Below are 18,142 nucleotides of genomic sequence, written 5' to 3'. Positions count from 1 at the left end.
AAAACTGGGAATCAGTGAAGAGCTCTTTAATGAGGTTGAGTTATGTTGAGGTTCGTGTTTAAAATAACAGCTGAATATATTTTGATAGTTCTTGACTGATCTTTACTACTCCTTGTATCAGTGATGTCACTAGGAAAGCTGTGGGTCCCTGTTTCCATCTGCTAGCATAAACACAGACAGACTTGTGTATCAAGATTCAAGGAAAGGAAATTAGCAGGATAAGAAATTTATTTTATACTGTCTCAGTATTTCTATAGTATTCAACAGCAGAAACAGATGAACCATGTATCAACTGCTATCATCATAAGGTGTACACTAAGCCTTTACAGCCTCCCTGATAAAGATTGTTTAGTAAATATATTGGCTTTGATAAATTTTGTTCTATTCCTTTACTAGAGCACCTGGTGACTGCTTGATAAAAAGATTGTCAGCTATAAACCGTGCTCTTTTTATAACTGCTGCCAAATAATACTATTTATTTATTTACTGTGAACATTTATATCCCACATAATCCCACCAAGGCAGGCTCTATGTGGCGCACAATGCTAAGAGAAAAGTACAACAAACAGCACTAGTGCAAAGCAGAGGAAAAGAGAAGATAAGGGGAAGGGAGGGAAAACTACAAGGGAAATGAGGTGGAGATGCAAAAGATCAAGCAGCTGAGGAGAATGAACGAAAACAGGGTCACAGGAAGCAAAATGAAGAGGCAAAGAGCAGCTTGTATCTTAAGTTCCTGCAGTTGAGGAAGTGGAGATTAAGATAGGTGCGGGATGACTCCACGGCATTTTTGGGTGGGAGGTCGACCAGGCTATACATGTAGGCTGGAGCTTCCCCGTATATAATCTTGTGTGCAAGGGCACAGACTTTGAATTCAATCCGTTCTTTGATCGGGAGCCAGTGGACCTTCTCACGAAGGGGTGTTGCTGTCTCAAATCGAGACTTGCCAAATAGCAGCCTCGCCACCGTGTTCTGCGCTGTCTGGAGCTTCTTAAGGGCATGTTCCTTACAACCGGTGTAAATTCCATTGCAGTAGTCGAAATGGCTCAAGACTAGGGAATGAATAAGGGACCTGAATAGGGCAAATGGTAGGTAATGCTTGATATGCTGGAGGGACCTCATGGACAGGAACATGCGCTTCGTAATGGATGAGACTTGAAGGTCAAGAGACAAGTGGGTATCCAGAATGACCCCAAGGAGTTTCAAGCTTGCAGCGACAGGAATGGAGAAGTGCTGCATAGTAACCGTGGCCAGTATAGACTTCTTGAACTGGGATGATAGGATGAGGCACTGTGTTTTTTCCCCGATTAAGTTTAAATTTGAATCTGTTAGCCTAATTGACCATGATGGAGAGACTGTCCTGAATTTCCGCTGAGATTTCGGCTATGGAAGACCAAAAGGGGATGTAGATAGTCACATCGTCAGCACAGATATAGGGATTCAGGCCACGGTTGTGAAGGGCCATTGCTAGAGACATCAGCATGATATTGAACAGGATAGGCGAAAGGGGTGAGCCTTGAGGAACCCCACAACGAGGTGTCCAGGAAGGTGAGATGGAAGACTGGACTTTTACCCGATAGGATCGGTAAGACAGAAACTCCCGGAACCAATCCAAGACGGTACTTCCAACACCATTTTCCACTAGTAACATGAGGAGAAGGTTGTGGTCCACCATGTCGAAAGCGCTCGACATATCAAACTGAAGAAGTAAGATTTTTTACCAAAAGACAGCTCTTTCTGAAAGGTGGACAGGAGGGTAACTAGTACTGTCTCGGTACTTTGGTGAGGATAGAATCCAGACTGGGAGGCATGAAGAATCGAAAATTTGTCCAAATAATCAGCAAGCTGAGAGTTCACCAAGCTTTCCATAGCTTTGACGAGCAATGGTATAGTACAGGGCGGTAATTATTAATAATACTAGGCTCACATTTCGGGTCCTTCGGGATAGGCGTCAGGAGAATATGGCCGTGATCAACAGGGAAGTGCCCGCATTGGAGCATGCAGTTCAGATAGGATGTAAAGTCATCAACAAAACATTCCGGCGCCGATTGCATCAGGTATTTAGGGCAGCAATCTAGCTTGCAGTGCATACGAGAAAATTTGCGAAGGGCCAGAGAGACCTTCTCCGCGGTGCCTGGCTCAAAGGTGGACCAGTGACGGTCAGCTGGGCAAGGGCCATGTACAGGCGCAAGGTTTTGAAGGAAGGCAGCAGCACTGGAGGAGCTTTGAGGGAGAGAGCTCCGAAGTAGAAAGATTTTGTCCCTGAAATGGTCTGCCAACTGGATTGCTGATGGCATGCCCGCATTTGGAGAAGTAACAGGAGCAGTGTCAAGTAAGGAATTCAGCTGACGGTAAAGCTTCCGTGCATTTAACACAGCTGTTTGAATTTTTTTCTGATAGAAAGTTCTTTTGGCCTGTTTGATAGCATATTTGTAAGAGCAAAGTGAAAGCTTCCAAGCAGATAAGGTGTGATCGATCGACTTTAGATTTATAGCAAGCCCTTTCCAGTTGCCTGGTTTGTTGTTTTAGCACTTTAAGGTCAGGAGTGATCCAGGCTTTAGTTTTGCGGTGGAAGGAGGATCTACGGTGCGAAGGTGCAAGCCCATCTAAGATGCATTGACACCGGCGCTCCCAACAATCGAAGGAGTCAGCGTTTGCATGCCAGGCACACCCATAAATTTGCTCCCAAAATGATTTGAGGTCAACGTCCCCTCTTGTAAAGTAAGTGGTAGGCGGCATGGGAAGTGGATGGCTATTCTTCCTCCAGCGGAGAGCAAACCTTAGTTGGTAGTGATCAGACCAAGGGACAGCTGACCATACAGGATTAGATACACTGAGGACAGAGTCATTGAAGAGCTTGAAGGCAAACAGATCAAGGGTATGGCCTTTTAAGTGCGTCGGGTACAAATCAGGGTAATGAAGATCCAGGAGTTTGAGGAAGCTCAGGCACTGGATAGCGCTGGGAGCGTGCTGATTTTCTAGATGGAGGTTCAGGTCATCAAGAACCAGGATGCTGGAATAATTAGTGCAGGAGGTGGAGAGGAAGTCCATGAAATCTGCCTGACTGGTAGCCCAATTGGTGGGTGGCCTGTAGAACAGAATGCAACAGAGAATCGTGTAAAGAGCTGCTGTGGACCTTGATGGAAGCGATCTCGAGACCAGGCGATATGGATTCAGCCAGAGAGTCAACTCGGAGGTCCGAGTGATAAATCACGGCAAGGCCCCCACCCCTTTTCCCCGGCCTGGTCCAGTGAATGTTGAAGCCAGGGGGGCAGAGGTCAAGGAGAATAGGGTCCTTTGAGTCTCGTATCCATGTTTCCGTGATAAAGAGAAGGTCCAGTTCATCAGTGGTGAGCCAGTCTGAGATAGTTTCCGTCTTATTGACCACAGACCGTGCATTAATTTAGCCCACGTTGATGGTGAGGCATGGATCCGGATGAATGTCCGTGCAGGATTGAAGACGCCTTTGCTTGGGGGTGCAACTGCGGCGTCAAGTAGGCTGGTGAAAGGCGCTGGGGTGGTGACCAGGAAGAGTAGCCGTGGAGAGATGGTTAGAGGCGGGATTCCTGTTGAGTGGTAACAAGCACAGGAATGGTACTGCAGTCAGACATGAGTGAGGTGAGAAAGGCACAGGTAGGAGCGAGAAAATGAAAAAGAATGAGGAACAGGGAGCGGAGCATGACAGAGACCGCACTACACAAGCAGTACAGAACCCATAGGCAAGAAGGCTATGCGTAGACAACTGGTGGCAGCAAAGGTGAAGATAACCAGCTTGTGTAGAGCAGAGACTGAGGTGAGTGATAGAACAAGGGAGCAGATAACAGCTGAGGGAGAGAGAGTGGGAACAAGGATCAGGTCAGAGAAGGAGATGTCAATTGAAGCAGGAGAAATGCTGGTGTTCAAAGTGTTGCAGGAAGAATATTTGTTTTGTGGCTACTGACAAATCCTGGAAGAACAATGCCATGCGGGATCCACCAGTTCAGCCTACAGAGCCTTCACCAAGCTGAAAATGTCCATCATTTATTTTCAAGTCTATGCCCTTGCTATCTAACGTTCTGCACTGCTGGAGAGAACCATAGGGGAGCAGTTGTGTGCAGAGCCAAGGTCCTTCTTGGGTTGAGCAGCTAAGGCCCTTCTTGCTGACTTTTCCTCAAGCTGAAGATGGGCCAACTAGGTAGACAGTCAAGCATCGGGACCGGGACAGCCCCCGATGAACAGCTGATATGGGAAATGCCGGCGATCCCCAGCTGGGTGCACACGCCAAACGCTCTTCCTCTCCAAGCACCACCGTCAGCGATCCAGTTCACAGGAAGAAGGAGGAGGGGACATCCGCTTAGCCAGCGACAGCAACGGAGAGGGAGCGGTTCAGACGTATGCAGGCTCCCGCAGTGAGGAGGACACCACAACCTATATGTCAACACGCCGAGGGAGGCCGCGGGGAACCGGCGGTTGAGCTGCAAACACGGTTGCAACAAGCGATCCGGACATGGGCGGGCAAATGAGCAGGTATTTATGGCGATCCGGTTAGGAGAGGCACAGGGCACTATGGCTGGAAAACTCGTATTTCCCTTACTCAATAGGCTTTACTACTTCTATTTGTAGAGGAAGCACCTGGGGACATTACCTAGATTTGTTTAATTATTCTTCTATAAACAATTGTACAACAAATCATTATACATTTAACCTGTGTTAGTTGAAGAAAAGCAAAACTTACAAAGCAATAACTGAAATGGCTTCAAGTTTGTGAATACATTTAATAATCTGAATTAGAAAAATATGTTTTGAGTAAAACAGAAGTGATATTTTGGGGCTACTTATAAGTTGAACATTTCTGTACACTGGTCATCTGATATAATTCATAGTCATGATGTGGCATTGTTATTTAACTTTCACATTTCAATGAAAAGATTTAAACATAAAAACAGCCATATGACATGACAAATGGAAACATACAAAAAACTATTTATAATATTCATAATGAAAAAAATGCTATGGAAGAAAATTACTATAAAAATCACCACCATTTAGTGTGAAAGCTACATATGAGCCATTCAAAAACTATACTATTATCTTACATCCAAGTCTTATGCAATATAAATACAGAAGTCTGGTCCTCCTCAGAATCAGCAATGTAAACTAAAGACACCAGGTGTATCTAATAGTAAAATCCTTTCGAAAAAAAAGAAATCCTGGGAAAGTCTCAGTCTCTGTTAGTGCGATATACATCTATATATCACTTCACCCACCCATATCAACTTATAATGAATAGTAGCTGAGTAAAGGCTTACTTGTAGTCTTTACCAACAGACTTCAGGCAATCTATAAACTGTGGCACTTCATAGTTAACTAGTGTTTTGAGCTGGCCATCTCCTACACCATCACGGTAAACAATAATACGGGTAGGCATTGAGTCATTCCACTTAAACCAGGTCCTCAGGGCAGCTGAAGGAAAAAGTTAAATGGAGAAATTAGACCTTACTTGCTAATTTTCTTTTTTAGTCCATCCAGACCAGCACAGAAGTATGGGTTATGCAATCCTACCAGCACATGAAGACTGAGAACCACTGACTTAAGTAACCTGTAAGTGGGATGTGCAGTCCCCGCTATAGGCAGTCCTCAATAGCCAAGCAGATGTCCCCAATGGAATTCCACTGTTTACCACACTTCCCCCTCTCAGAGCTGACCACCCACCAACTAACCCAGAGGATAATATGCTGCTGCTGCTGCCCTGAAAATCCTAACCAGGTCCATTATGACCTTACTTATCGAAAACTTGCTTCTTTTTGTTTTATTTGAGGTTTTATTTTTTTAAATCAATGAAACCAAAACACAACAGATCTTAACATCATCTACATCTTGTAGCCAAAACCACAAACAAAAAGAAAACTGCCTTCAACATAAGATTTCAGTGTGCAAACCCCAGAGGCTCAAAGGGAAGAGGGCCAAGGCCAACAGGAACTACTACTACTACTTAGCATTTCTATAGCGCTGCCAGGGTTACGCAGTGCTGTACAAGTTTAACATGGGGAAGGATAGTCCCTGCTCAAGAGAGCTTACAATCTAACATTCAAATCCCAGGGGAGCACAAGCAATCAGAGCAGAGGATGAAGGAGCTGAACCCTCACAAGAACCTAACACCACTGGTGTTGAACCAATCCACGGAAACATGTCAGGACTGCAACCTGCACCAGCAGAGAGGCTACAGCGAGGCCCTTGTCCAAACCATCCTGCAAAAAAATCCTTAATGTGTGGCAGAGAAGCCCTAAGCGAAATAGAGAGATTGCTACACCAATCCTAAAAAATACACCACACGCAACGTACACTAGCGAAAGGTAAAATTATGTATCATACCTGATAATTTTCTTTCCATTAATCATAGCTGATCAATCCATAGACTGATGGGTTGTGTCCATCTACCAGCAGGTGGAGATAGAGAGCAAACTTTTGCCTCCCTATATGTGGTCATGTGCTGCCGGAAACTCCTCAGTATGTCGATATCAAAGCTCCATCCGCAGGACTCAGCACTTAGAGAATTACACCCACAAAGGGACACTCTGCCCAGCTCACCACCGCCGAAACGGGGGAGGGGAATTAACCCAGCTCATCCCCACACAAGTGGGGGAGGGGAATCCGTCCAGCTCATCCCCGCGGAGCGGGGGAGGGACACCACACCCGCCGATGCGGGGGGATCTGGCTTATCCTGCAACCGCAACCGCGGGAGGAGCTGACTGACCCTAACACCGCCGAAGCGGGAGGGGTACAAAGCTGCCCTACAGCCGCACGAAGCGGGAGGGAGTGCCGGCAGAATTTTAAGTCTCAAACCAGCCCCGTAAAACGGAGGGGAGAGGAATGCAGCAGCTCACTGTAACACAAACTCGTCTCAACTCTTGAAGAATCCAAGTGAAAAAACTTGAACACGAAGTCTTACTGAAGTAACTGAAGACTAAACTTGAACCTGAAATGCAACCAGAATAAAAACAGTACAGATATCTGGGAGGGGCTATGGATTGATCAGCTATGATTAATGGAAAGAAAATTATCAGGTATGATACATAATTTTACCTTCCATATCATCAAGCTGATCAATCCATAGACTGGTGGGATGTACCGAAGCAGTACTCACCCAGGGCGGGACATTGAAATCCCTGACCTCAACACTGAAGCTCCAAACCGGGCCTCCGCCCGTGCAGCCACAGTCAAGCGGTAATGTTTGGAGAATGTATGAGCCGAAGCCCAAGTTGCCGCCTTGCATATCTCTTCCAAGGAGACGGATCCGGCCTCTGCCATCGAGGCCGCCTGAGCTCTAGTGGAGTGAGCCTTCAGCTTGTTGAATAAAAGCATAAAAAAATAGAAGTGGAAAGCTTCAAAGAACATGCAGAGCAAGCTGTTTCAACACTAAATCTCCTGAGACATGAGGCCCACATCAGCCAAAGGCACGGCTCCAGAAAGTCTGGCAAGAAGGGGGAGCAATAACAGAAAGCAGATGTTCTGCACATTTAACAGTTTGTGGTATTCAGAGACTTGCACAGGGATGTTGTATAGTCAGATGCCAAAGACAAATGCTATATAAGACCAATGAGAGATCTGTACCTTAAGCATTCTGACTGCTTTGTCTGAACATGCTTCCTGCATACCTCATAAAAGGTATGCAGTATAATTGTAAATAAACATTTTATATTGAATATGAAATTCGTCTAACATTTTCTTCAAGCTGGATAGGCGGCACCTTCCCCGCGGCCACATAAGCCACTGCAATGGCTTCCTTGACCCATCTTGCCACTGTAGGCTTAGCAGCCTGCAGACCCTTACGAGGACCTGCAAACAGGACAAACAGATGATCCGATTTCCGGAAATCGTTGGTCACTTCCAAGTATCTGATGATGACTCGTCTCACATCCAGATATTTAAGAGCAGAGTACTCCTCTGGGTAGTCCTCCCTACGAAAGGAAGGGAGACAGAGCTGCTGATTCACATGGAAGCGAGAAACAATCTTGGGCAGGAAGGAAGGCACTGTGCGAATAGTCACTCCTGCCTCAGTGAACTGCAGAAAAGGCTCTCGACATGAGAGTGCCTGGAGCTCGGAAACTCTTCTGTCTGAAGTGATAGCCACCAAAAAGACTGCTTTCAAGGGTTCAAAAGGCGGCTTCTGCAATGCTCTTAGCACCAGGTTGAGATTCCACGCAGGCACCACTGAGTGCAGAGGAGGGCGCAGGTGATTAACTCCCTTGAGAAAACGCACCACATCTGGCTGCGAAGCCAGGGAAGCACCCTTCAGGCGGCCCCTGAAGCAAGCCAGAGCCGCTACCTGGACTTTAAGGGAACTGAGCGACAGGCCTTTCTCCAGACCTTCTTGCAGGAACGCCAACACTGAAGAAATTGGAGCAGTGAAGGGAGAAAGTGAGCCCGCTTCACACCACGCTGCAAAGATACGCCAAACCCTGGCGTAAGCAGTAGAAGTAGAGCGCTTCCTCGCTCTCAGCATAGTGGCGATGACCTTGTCTGAGAAACCCTTCTTTCTCAGACGCTGCCGCTCAATAGCCAGGCCGTAAGACCAAAGGGGGAGGGATCCTCCATCACCACGGGACCCTGATGTAACAGGCCCTGCTCCACAGGCAGTCGCAGAGGATCGTCGACTGAGAGCCTGATCAAGTCCGCATACCAGGGACGTCTGGACCAGTCCGGACCCACCAGGATTATCCGGCCCGGATGCTTTGACACCCGGTCTAGCACCCTGCCCAACATGGGCCAGGGCGGGAACACATAGAGAAGCTCTTGTGTCGGCCACTGTTGGAGAAGAGCATCTACTCCCAGGGATCGAGGGTCCCGTCCTCTGCTGAAAAAGCGCGGCACTTGGCAATTGGCCGATGACGCCATCAGATCTAGGCTCGGCTGGCCCCAGCGCTTCGTGATGTCCAAGAACGCCTGAGCAGATAGCTGCCACTCTCCGGGCTCCAAGGTATGGCGACTGAGAAAGTCCGCCTTGACATTCATGACTCCGGCAATGTGGGCCGCTGACAGCTGCTCCAGGTTCGCTTCCGCCCACTGGCAGAGATTCATAGCCTCCTTGGCTAGAGGGGCGCTCTTGGTACCTCCCTGGCGGTTGACATAGGCCACAGCCGTGGCATTGTCCGACAGGACCCGTACAGGCTTCAACACCAGTATCGGGATGAACTCCAAAAGCGCCAACCGAATGGCTCTGACTTCCAGGAGGTTGATAGACCACTTTGCCTCTGCAGGAGACCAGAGCCCCTGCGCTGTCCTTCCCAAGCAGTGGGCTCCCCAGCCCGACAAAGAGGCGTCCGTCGTGACGACAATCCACTCTGGGGTCACCAGAGGCATTCCCGCAGACAACTTGTCTGTCTGCATCCACCAGCTCAGCGCCTTGCGCACTGCTGGGTACAAGGGAAGGCGCACAGCATAATCCTCCGACACCGGAGTCCAGCGCTGCAGCAAAGAGTGTTGAAGTGGTCTCATATGAGCCCTGGCCCAGGGCACTACATCCATCGTGGCCGTCATAGAGCCCAACAGCTGCACATAGTCCCAAGCCCGAAGAGGAGAGGCTACTAGGAACTGGTCCACCTGAGCCTGAAGTTTGACAATCCGATTGTCTGGCAGGAACACTCTGCCCACTTGGGTGTCGAATCGAACTCCCAGGTACTCCAGGGACTGAGTCGGGCGCAGCTGGCTCTTCTCCCAGTTGATGATCCATCCCAGGGAGCTCAAAAGAGCAACTACCCGGTCCACAGCTTTGCCGCACTCTGCATAAGAGGGGGCTCGGATCAACCAGTCGTCCAGATAAGGATGGACTTGTACCCCTTCCTTTCGTAGGAAGGCCGCGATGACCACCATTACTTTGGAAAAGGTCCGCGGAGCAGTAGCCAACCCGAACGGGAGGGCTCTGAACTGGAAGTGTCGTCCCAGGACTGCAAAACGCAGAAAGCGTTGATGAGGAGGCCAGATGGGAATATGCAAGTACGCTTCCTTGATGTCCAAGGATGCCAGGTACTCCCCTGCCTTCACTGCCGCTATAACAGAGCGGAGAGTCTCCATGCGAAAGTGCCGCACTTTCAAGGCCCGATTGACCCCTTTGAGGTCGAGGATAGGCCGGACAGAACCTCCTTTCTTTGGTACCACAAAGTAATGGAGTAACGCCCCTTGCCAAGCTGACTTTTTGGCACCGGAACGACCGCACCCAGGCGGATCAGATTGTCCAAGGTCTGCTGCACTGCCACAGCTTTGACCGGAGACTTGCAGGGAGAGAGTACAAACCCGTCTTTTAAGGGTCGGCAGAACTCTAGCTTGTAGCCGTCTCTGATGACTTCCAGCACCCAAGCGTCTGAAGTTATTGTGGTCCACTCGCCCAGAAACGAGGACAGCCGTCCTCCAATCTGCACTGGGGCGTGGACCAAGGCCCCGTCATTGGGTACGAGATCCTGGGGGAGGACCGGAGGGGGCACCTCCGGGACGGCGGTCTCTGCGAAAGGAATGCTGCTTGGGGGAGAAATTCCTCTTAAAGGAAGAGGGGGCAGAGGAACTCGACCTGCCCGGGCGGTACCGACGGGCTTCCTGAAACCGTCCTCTGGAGGTACCGGGACGAGCACTAGCCCGAGCCCTGACCTCTGGTAACTTCTTGCCCTTAGACGTGCCGAGATCGGTCACGATTTTGTCCAGCTTGACCCCAAAGAGCAGCTTGCCTTTAAAAGGCAATCTAGCCAGGCGGGATTTAGAGGCGTGGTCAGCAGACCAATGTTTCAGCCAAAGCCAGTGCCGCGCAGAGATTGTCTGAGCCATGCCTTTAGCTGAGGCTCTCAAGACATCATACAGCAAGTCTGCCAAATAGGCTAAGCCCGATTCCAGGGCCGGCCAATCAGCCCTCAAGGAATGATCCGAGGGGGAAGCCCGCTGCACCATAGTCAGGCACGCCCTGGCCACATAGGAGCCGCAAACTGAGGCCTGCAAACTTAAAGCAGCTGCCTCAAAGGACGACCTTAAGGCCGCCTCCAATCTTCTGTCTTGGGCGTCCTTTAGGGCCGTGCCACCTTCCACCGGCAACGCCGTTTTCTTAGTCACCGCAGTGATTAAAGAATCCACGGTAGGCCACAGATAGGCCTCACGTTCACTTTCAGTCAAAGGATAGAGGCGGGACATAGCCCTAGCCACTTTAAGGCTCGCTTCCGGGACATCCCATTGAGCCGAAATTAAGGTGTGCATGGCATCATGCACGTGGAAGGTTCTAGGCGGGCGCTTCGTCCCCAGCATAATGGCAGAGCCAACAGGGGCTGAGGGAGAGATGTCCTCCGGAGAGGAAATCTTCAAAGTGTCCATGGCCTGTAGCAACAGGTTGGGCAACTCCTCTGAGCTAAAAAGCCGCGCTGCAGAGGGGTCATCCGCTCCATCCGAGCGGGGATCCGTCTCCTCCAAGGAATCCGCAAAGGACCGTTGGGAGAACTCAGATACGCTGCCCTCATCTACATCGGAGGAGACAAAGTCCTCCAAGGCCTGGGAATCAACCCGAGGGCGTTTACCTCTGGGAACCTCAACCTCTACCAGACGAGGGAGCAGGGGCAGCGTTTTGCATAAGGAAGGCCTGATGCAGCAGCAAAACAAACTCGGGGGAGAAACCCCCCAGACTGTGCACTTCCGCAGCCTGGGCAACAGCCCTAGACGCACCCTCAACCGGCGCTCGCAAGAGCGGGAGAGAGACATGCTGCGCATCCAAAATGGCGTCCGGCGCGACACTCCGCGAAGGAGCCACGCGGGAAGAACGGCGCTTAATTTTAGCCGCTTTTGTGCCGTCGCCCAAATTAAGGGCGTTCATGGCATTAATGTCTCCAACCTCAAGGGCGGCCCAAGAAGAAGCCGTCCGAGCCGCGTGGCCGGCCAAGATGGCGGAGGCGAGGAGCGGGGGATGGGCGTTTATGGCGGGAAAAACCGCCACGCCGGAGGAAGGACCGGGACATTCATCGGTCACGAAACTGTCACCCAACAAGGGCGAATCAGGCTTTAAGACCCCCGCATCCCCTCTAGAAGCGCCCAAGCGATCCGGGGAGCGACTCTTTACGCCCTCGCCCTCCGACGCCATATGCCACGTGGAGATAAATCGGGGAACCCCCTGCCCGCTATAAAAAAGTAAAAATTACCTGCTTTCCGCTCCGAGCTGTAACGACCTGGTGTCCCAGTGAATAGCTGCAATGAACGTTTAAATAAACGTCGAAATAAACGCCTTTAAGGACGTTCAAATTTTTTTTTTTTTTTTTTTTAACGGAGCCAGCGGGAGGGGGGAGAAAAGGAGGGACCTGGCACCACCAGGTTTGCACTTGCTCAAAAGAGCCCTCAACCCCAGGCACTCAACAAAACCTAAAAATTAGGCTTGGAGGCCTAGCCAGAGCTGCTGCTGTGTGTGACCACCACCTGCTGAGATAGAGAACATACTGAGGAGTTTCCGGCAGCACATGACCACATATAGGGAGGCAAAAGTTTGCTCTCTATCTCCACCTGCTGGTAGATGGACACAACCCACCAGTCTATGGATTGATCAGCTTGATGATATGGAATCTACCATTTCCTAGAATTCAAGAGCATCAAGATGACTTGCCCAGAGTATCCCTTCTTCTCTAAGCACGCCCTCTCAATAGCCAGGCCATAAGACAGAATGGAATCGGATTATTGGACCATGCATCAGCAGATCCTCCACAGGTGGGAGATAAAGTGGCTCTTCCAGCAGGAGATAAACTAGATCCACATACAACGTCCTGCAAGGCCAGTTGGGTGCAACCAACAGCACTAGATCATTGTACACCCTGATTTTCTGTTACACTGACGATATTCAGATATTCTGCAGTATCTCTGATCTCTCCTCTATCCAACGTCTCAATATTTGTCTGTCTCAATATCTACCTGGCTAGCAAACAACCTTTTATACCTCCTGCTAAATGTGAATCCATCTTTTTCCCTTGCTCAGGTCATTTGCTCTCCTCTTCTGCTCAGAAAATCAGTCAAACAGCAGACTGACTCTGTTCTGGGCTTTGCATTTTTTGGACTTTGCAGAGTGCACACTATTAAGCTTTAGGAAATAAGAAAAAAGTATGATTATGTTACCCCCATGTTTGTGCATTAACACTGGTTGCCAATTAAATACAGAACTTATTTTAAGATTTTGGTTTTGGCCTACAAGATTTTTTTACAAGCTAAAGATTTCTTATTTAAATTCCCTGATTCTTTATATTCCAGAGAATTCTTAGATCGTTACAGGATCACTGAACAGTGGAGCCAAACAGATCTAAAATAAGGGGAGTCTGGGTAAGGGAAACAGTGTTTTACTGTTCAGCACCCTGCCTATGGAACTTTACTCCTAAGGTGAATATTAAGAAGTTTAAGATCGTGCTTAAAACTTATTTTAGGCAGGCATTTGTTTTTATTGGAGAGGAGAAATTAAATCTATTAGATATCTGTTAATGAGAACATCTTCATGCTAATATCTTGGTTGTGAGTGTCCTGTGAGAATGTGGTTAGTTCCTTCCTCTTTGTAAAACTGGCACACTCTTCTTTTTAAATCTTTAATATGTAATTTTATTTTGTGAACCGCCATGATCTATAAAAGCCAGGCGGTACATTAAATTCTTTTAATAAACATACATAAGGAATAGAAGCAGCATCAAGAAGATCTTGCTGGTGAAATCCACTCGCTGTGGCTTGGCTGGAGGAGGAGGAAGAGGGGTAGGGGGAGAAGAGGAGGTATGTCACTATGACCCCCAGCCTAAAATGAAATCCAGAGAAAAATCCACTGTGTATGCTCTTAGAGGACCCCTAACACCCAAGGCACTCGCAGAGGAGACTTGCTTTAGCCTCAGGGATTAATAAGAACACAGCACTGCCGACCCTGCAGACAAGATAGTGGTGGTTCCCACCAAAGCTGGGGCCATCTCATCACACTAAGGTTGGCCATTGAGTCCCCACACTCCAGACTCTGAAGCCACCCGAGTTGCAGACGCAATCTCAGAGTTGGCCTTCCTGCGGCCCATACAAAATTTACAGCTGCCAGAATCCTCCAGCCCTTGGCAGGAGTAAATGGGCCAGTGTTTGAGCCTGCTGCTGCTGATCCCACTAGAGCCGCAAAACAAGCACTGACTTTGGAAATCAATAGCTGTCTACCGCAAAAACCACGGAAGCCAAAACACTGACAGCAGGAAACCCCAAACCCAACCCAGATCAGGAGAGCTGCAAGGAGCAGACTGCTGCATGAGCTGACATTGTCAGGAAACAGACAGTCAAGAAATGCACCTGTCCCCCCACCACAGGAAACAAAGGCAGACCCTCAAAGCTCTCAAGGTTGTCCATCTGATAAGGGGCAGACGGGTCAGCAGAGGCGCAAAGGAAGGTGGGAGGAAGTAGGAGAGGGACCCCGGACACCTGGGTGTGGTACCCCCAAGGCCATGAAGAACCCTACAGTTCCCTGTCTCAGTACATCAGAATAAGGGCACCCTGAACTGAGGGAAAAATAAAGTCAGATTGGGCACTAGAGGTTCCCTCCCCACGCTAAGTAAAAATTTAGAAGCCCAAGACACCCTAAGGCCTCACTACCAGACCGGACTGCACAGACGTACCACCTCAACCATTTGCTGAAGACTGAGAACAGACTGGTTCTTGGGGGAATGCACATCCCACTTATAGGTTTACTTAGAAGTCAGTGGTTCTCAGTCTCCATCTGCTGGTAGGACTGCATAACCTCTTCATTTGTACCGGTCTGGAGGGATGCTATAAAAGCTTGTCTTAACATAAGGTAAGATTATGCAATAAAATAGCATCTCCTCTTAGTAGGTATTAAGTAAATACACAACACAAACGTTTCAAAGACTAGAACATAAGTTATCTTGAATTACTCTGCAAGCACTAAGGTGTAATTAGGCCTTACCTGTTAATTTTCTTTCCTCTAGATCCTCCAGACCGTTCAAGATGCTTGGGTTATGCACTCCTACCAGCAGAGGGAGACTGAGAACACTAAAACTGTCTTGACCTCGTCCCTCTCCTCTACCTGCTCACCCTCCAATTTCTGCACCTCAGCTCTTCCTCTCTCTGACCATCACCTGATCACCTTCACACTTCATCACCCTCCCTCGCAGTCCTGCCCAACACTAACCACTACTTCCAGGACTCTCCAGGCTGTCGACCCTCCCACCTTATCCTCTAGTATCTCTAATCTCCTCCCTTCCATCATGTCCTCCGAGTCTGTCGACAAGGCTGTCTCCACTTACAACGCCACTCTCTCCTCTGCTCTTGACACCCTTGCACCATCCATCTCCCGTCCCACAAGGCGTACTAATCCCAAGCCCTGGCTGACCCCTTGCACCCGAAACCTTCGCCCCTGCGCCCGATCGGCTGAACGCCTCTGGAGGAAATCTCGCACCCATACTGATTTCATTCATTACAAATTCATGCTATCCTCCTTCCAGTCCTCCCTATTCCTCGCCAAACAGGACTATTACACCCATTTACTAATTCCCTCAGCTCTAACCCTCGTCGTCTCTTCGCCACCCTTAACTCCCTCCTCAAAATGCCCTCCACTCCCACCCCCCCTCACTCTCTCCTCAATCACTGGCTGACTACTTCCGCGACAAGGTGCAGAAGATAAACCTTGAATTCACCACCAAACCATCTCCTCCTCTTCACTCTATAACCCACTCCCTCAACCAACCAACCGAGGCCGCCTCCTCTTTTCTTGCTATTACCGAAGCGGAAACCGCCCACCTTCTTTCCTCCTCGAAATCCACCACCTATTCCTCTGACCCCCATCCCCACCAACTTACTTAACACCATCTCCCTACTGTCACCCCCCCTATCTGTCATATCCTCAACCTCTCCCTCTCCACTGCAACTGTCCCTGACACCTTCAAGCATGCTGTAGTCACACCACTCCTCAAAAAACCATCACTTGATCCTACCTGTCCCTCAAACTACCGCCCCATTTCCCTCCTACCCTTCCTCTCCAAGATACTTGACCGCGCCTTTCACAGCCCTTGCATTGATTTTCTCTCCTCTCATGCCATCCTCGATCCGCTTCAATCTGGCTTTCGCCCCCCTACTCTCGACAAAAACGGCACTATCTAAAGTCTGCAATGACCTGTTCCTTGCCAAATCCAAAGGTCACTACTCCATCCTCATCCTATCCGCCGCTTTTGACACTGTCAATCACAATTTACTTCTTGACACACTGTCCTCTTTTGGGTTCCAAGGCTCTGTCCTCTCCTGGTTCTCCTCTTATCTCTTCCACCGTACCTTCAGAGTACACTCTCATGGTTCTTCCTCCACCCCCATCCCACTCTCTGTTGGAGTTCCCCAGGGATCTGTCCTTGGACCCCTTCTGTTTTCAATCTACACCTCTTCCCTGGGCTCCCTGATCTCATCTCATGGTCTCCAATATCATCTTTATGCTGACAACACCCAGCTTTACCTCTCCAAACAAGACATCACTAAAATATTAATAAAGATTATAAAAAAAAAAAAAAAAAAAAAAGACATCACTGCCGAAACCCAGGCCAAAGTATTGGCTTGCTTATCCGACATTGCTGCCTGGATGTCCAACCGCCACCTGAAACTGAACATGGCCAAGACCGAGCTTATTGTCTTCCCACCCAAACCCACTTCCCCTCTCCCTCCACTCTCTATCTCAGTTGATAACACCCTCATCGTCCCCGTCTCATCTGCCCACAATCTCGGAGTCATCTTTGACTCCTCCCTCTCCTTCTCTGCGCATATCCAGCAGATAGCCAAGACCTGTCGCTTCTTCCTCTATAACATTAGCAAAATTCGCCCTTTCCTCTCTGATCACACCACCCGAATTCTCATCCACTCTCTCATTACCTCTCGCCTTGACTACTGCAACCTACTCCTCACTGGCCTCCCACTTAGCCATTTATCCCCCCTTCAGTCCGTTCAGAACTCGGCTGCACGCCTTATCTTCTACCTGGACCGATATACTCATATCACCCCTTTCCTCAAGTCACTTCACTGGCTTCCGATCAGGTACCGCATACAGTTCAAGCTTCTCCTACTAACCTACAAATGCACTCGGTCTGCAGCCCCTCCTTACCTCTCTACCCTCATCTCCCCTTACATTCCTACCCATAACCTCCGCTCTCAAGACAAATCCCTCCTCTCAGTACCCTTCTGCACCACCGCCAACTACAGGCTCCGCCCTTTCTGCCTCGCCTCACCCCATGCTTGGAATAAACTCCCTGAGCCCATACGCCAAGCCCCCTCCCTGCCCATCTTCAAATCCTTGCTCAAAGCCCACCTCTTCAATGTCGCCTTCGGCGACTAACCACTTTACCTCTATTCAGGAAATCTTGACTGCCCCAACTTGACATTTCATCCTTTAGATTGTAAGCTCCTTTGAGCAGGGACTGTCCCTTCTTTGTTAAACTGTACAGCGCTGCACAACCCTTGTAGCGCTCTAGAAATGTTAAGTAGTAAGTAGCCTGTGCAGACCTTCTACTAACCAGTAAAACAGTAACAGAGCAGAAAAACAAAACACCTCCACCTAAACAAAACCACTAAATCCACACACAGATCTCCTCCCCTTAAGACGGGGGAATTCAACTGCAGATGGGCACAAATGGTACCACAAACTGCCCTTAGTAAAACTCCAGGACCCAAATCAAAGGAGCTACTAGAAATATCAGCAACTGAAGTCTAAAGGAAGTATCATACTGAACTGGCCGATACACTGGGTGGGCTCTTGAACGGTCTGGAGGATCTAGAGGAAAGAAAATTAGCAGGTAAGGCCTAATTTCACCTTCCTCAGCAATCCTCCAGACCGTTCAAGATGCTTGGGACGTACCAAAGCAGTAAACACATCTAAGGGTGGGACCTGAGAATCCCAGAGGACAGGACTGCAGCTCCAAAACTGCCATCCTCCCTTGCCTGTACATCCACTCTGTAATGTTTGACAAAAGAATGCAGGGAGGACCACACCGCTGCTCTACAAATATCCACCGGTGGAACAAAACTACTCTCTGCCCAAGAAGCCGCCATCCCCCTAGTGGAATGTGCCTTGAGCCCCACCGGCACCATACGGCCATGCAATATGTAAGCCGAAGAGCTGGCATCCTTCAACCACCGAGCTATAGATGCCTTAGAAGCAGCCGCT

The 18,142-nt window shown here is 49.1% G+C and overlaps 1 protein-coding gene across 1 annotated transcript in view; it reads right to left on the bottom strand.

Annotated features, from left to right (window-relative positions):
- The window catches only part of PIWIL1 (piwi like RNA-mediated gene silencing 1), a 368,470-nt gene that overhangs the window by 104,523 nt on the left and 245,805 nt on the right, over positions 1 to 18,142 (bottom strand). Inside the window, exon 16 of the mRNA XM_030218398.1 lies at positions 5,286 to 5,439. Coding sequence (XP_030074258.1) covers positions 5,286 to 5,439 — 154 coding nt within the window. The remainder of the gene's footprint in view (positions 1 to 5,285; positions 5,440 to 18,142) is intronic.

The sequence above is a fragment of the Microcaecilia unicolor genome, chromosome 11, assembly GCF_901765095.1.
Source record: "Microcaecilia unicolor chromosome 11, aMicUni1.1, whole genome shotgun sequence".
In the NCBI taxonomy this organism is placed as follows: Eukaryota; Metazoa; Chordata; class Amphibia; order Gymnophiona; family Siphonopidae; genus Microcaecilia; species Microcaecilia unicolor.
The sequence above is the reverse complement of the archived record's forward strand: the minus strand, read 5'-3'. Positions and strand labels throughout refer to the sequence as shown.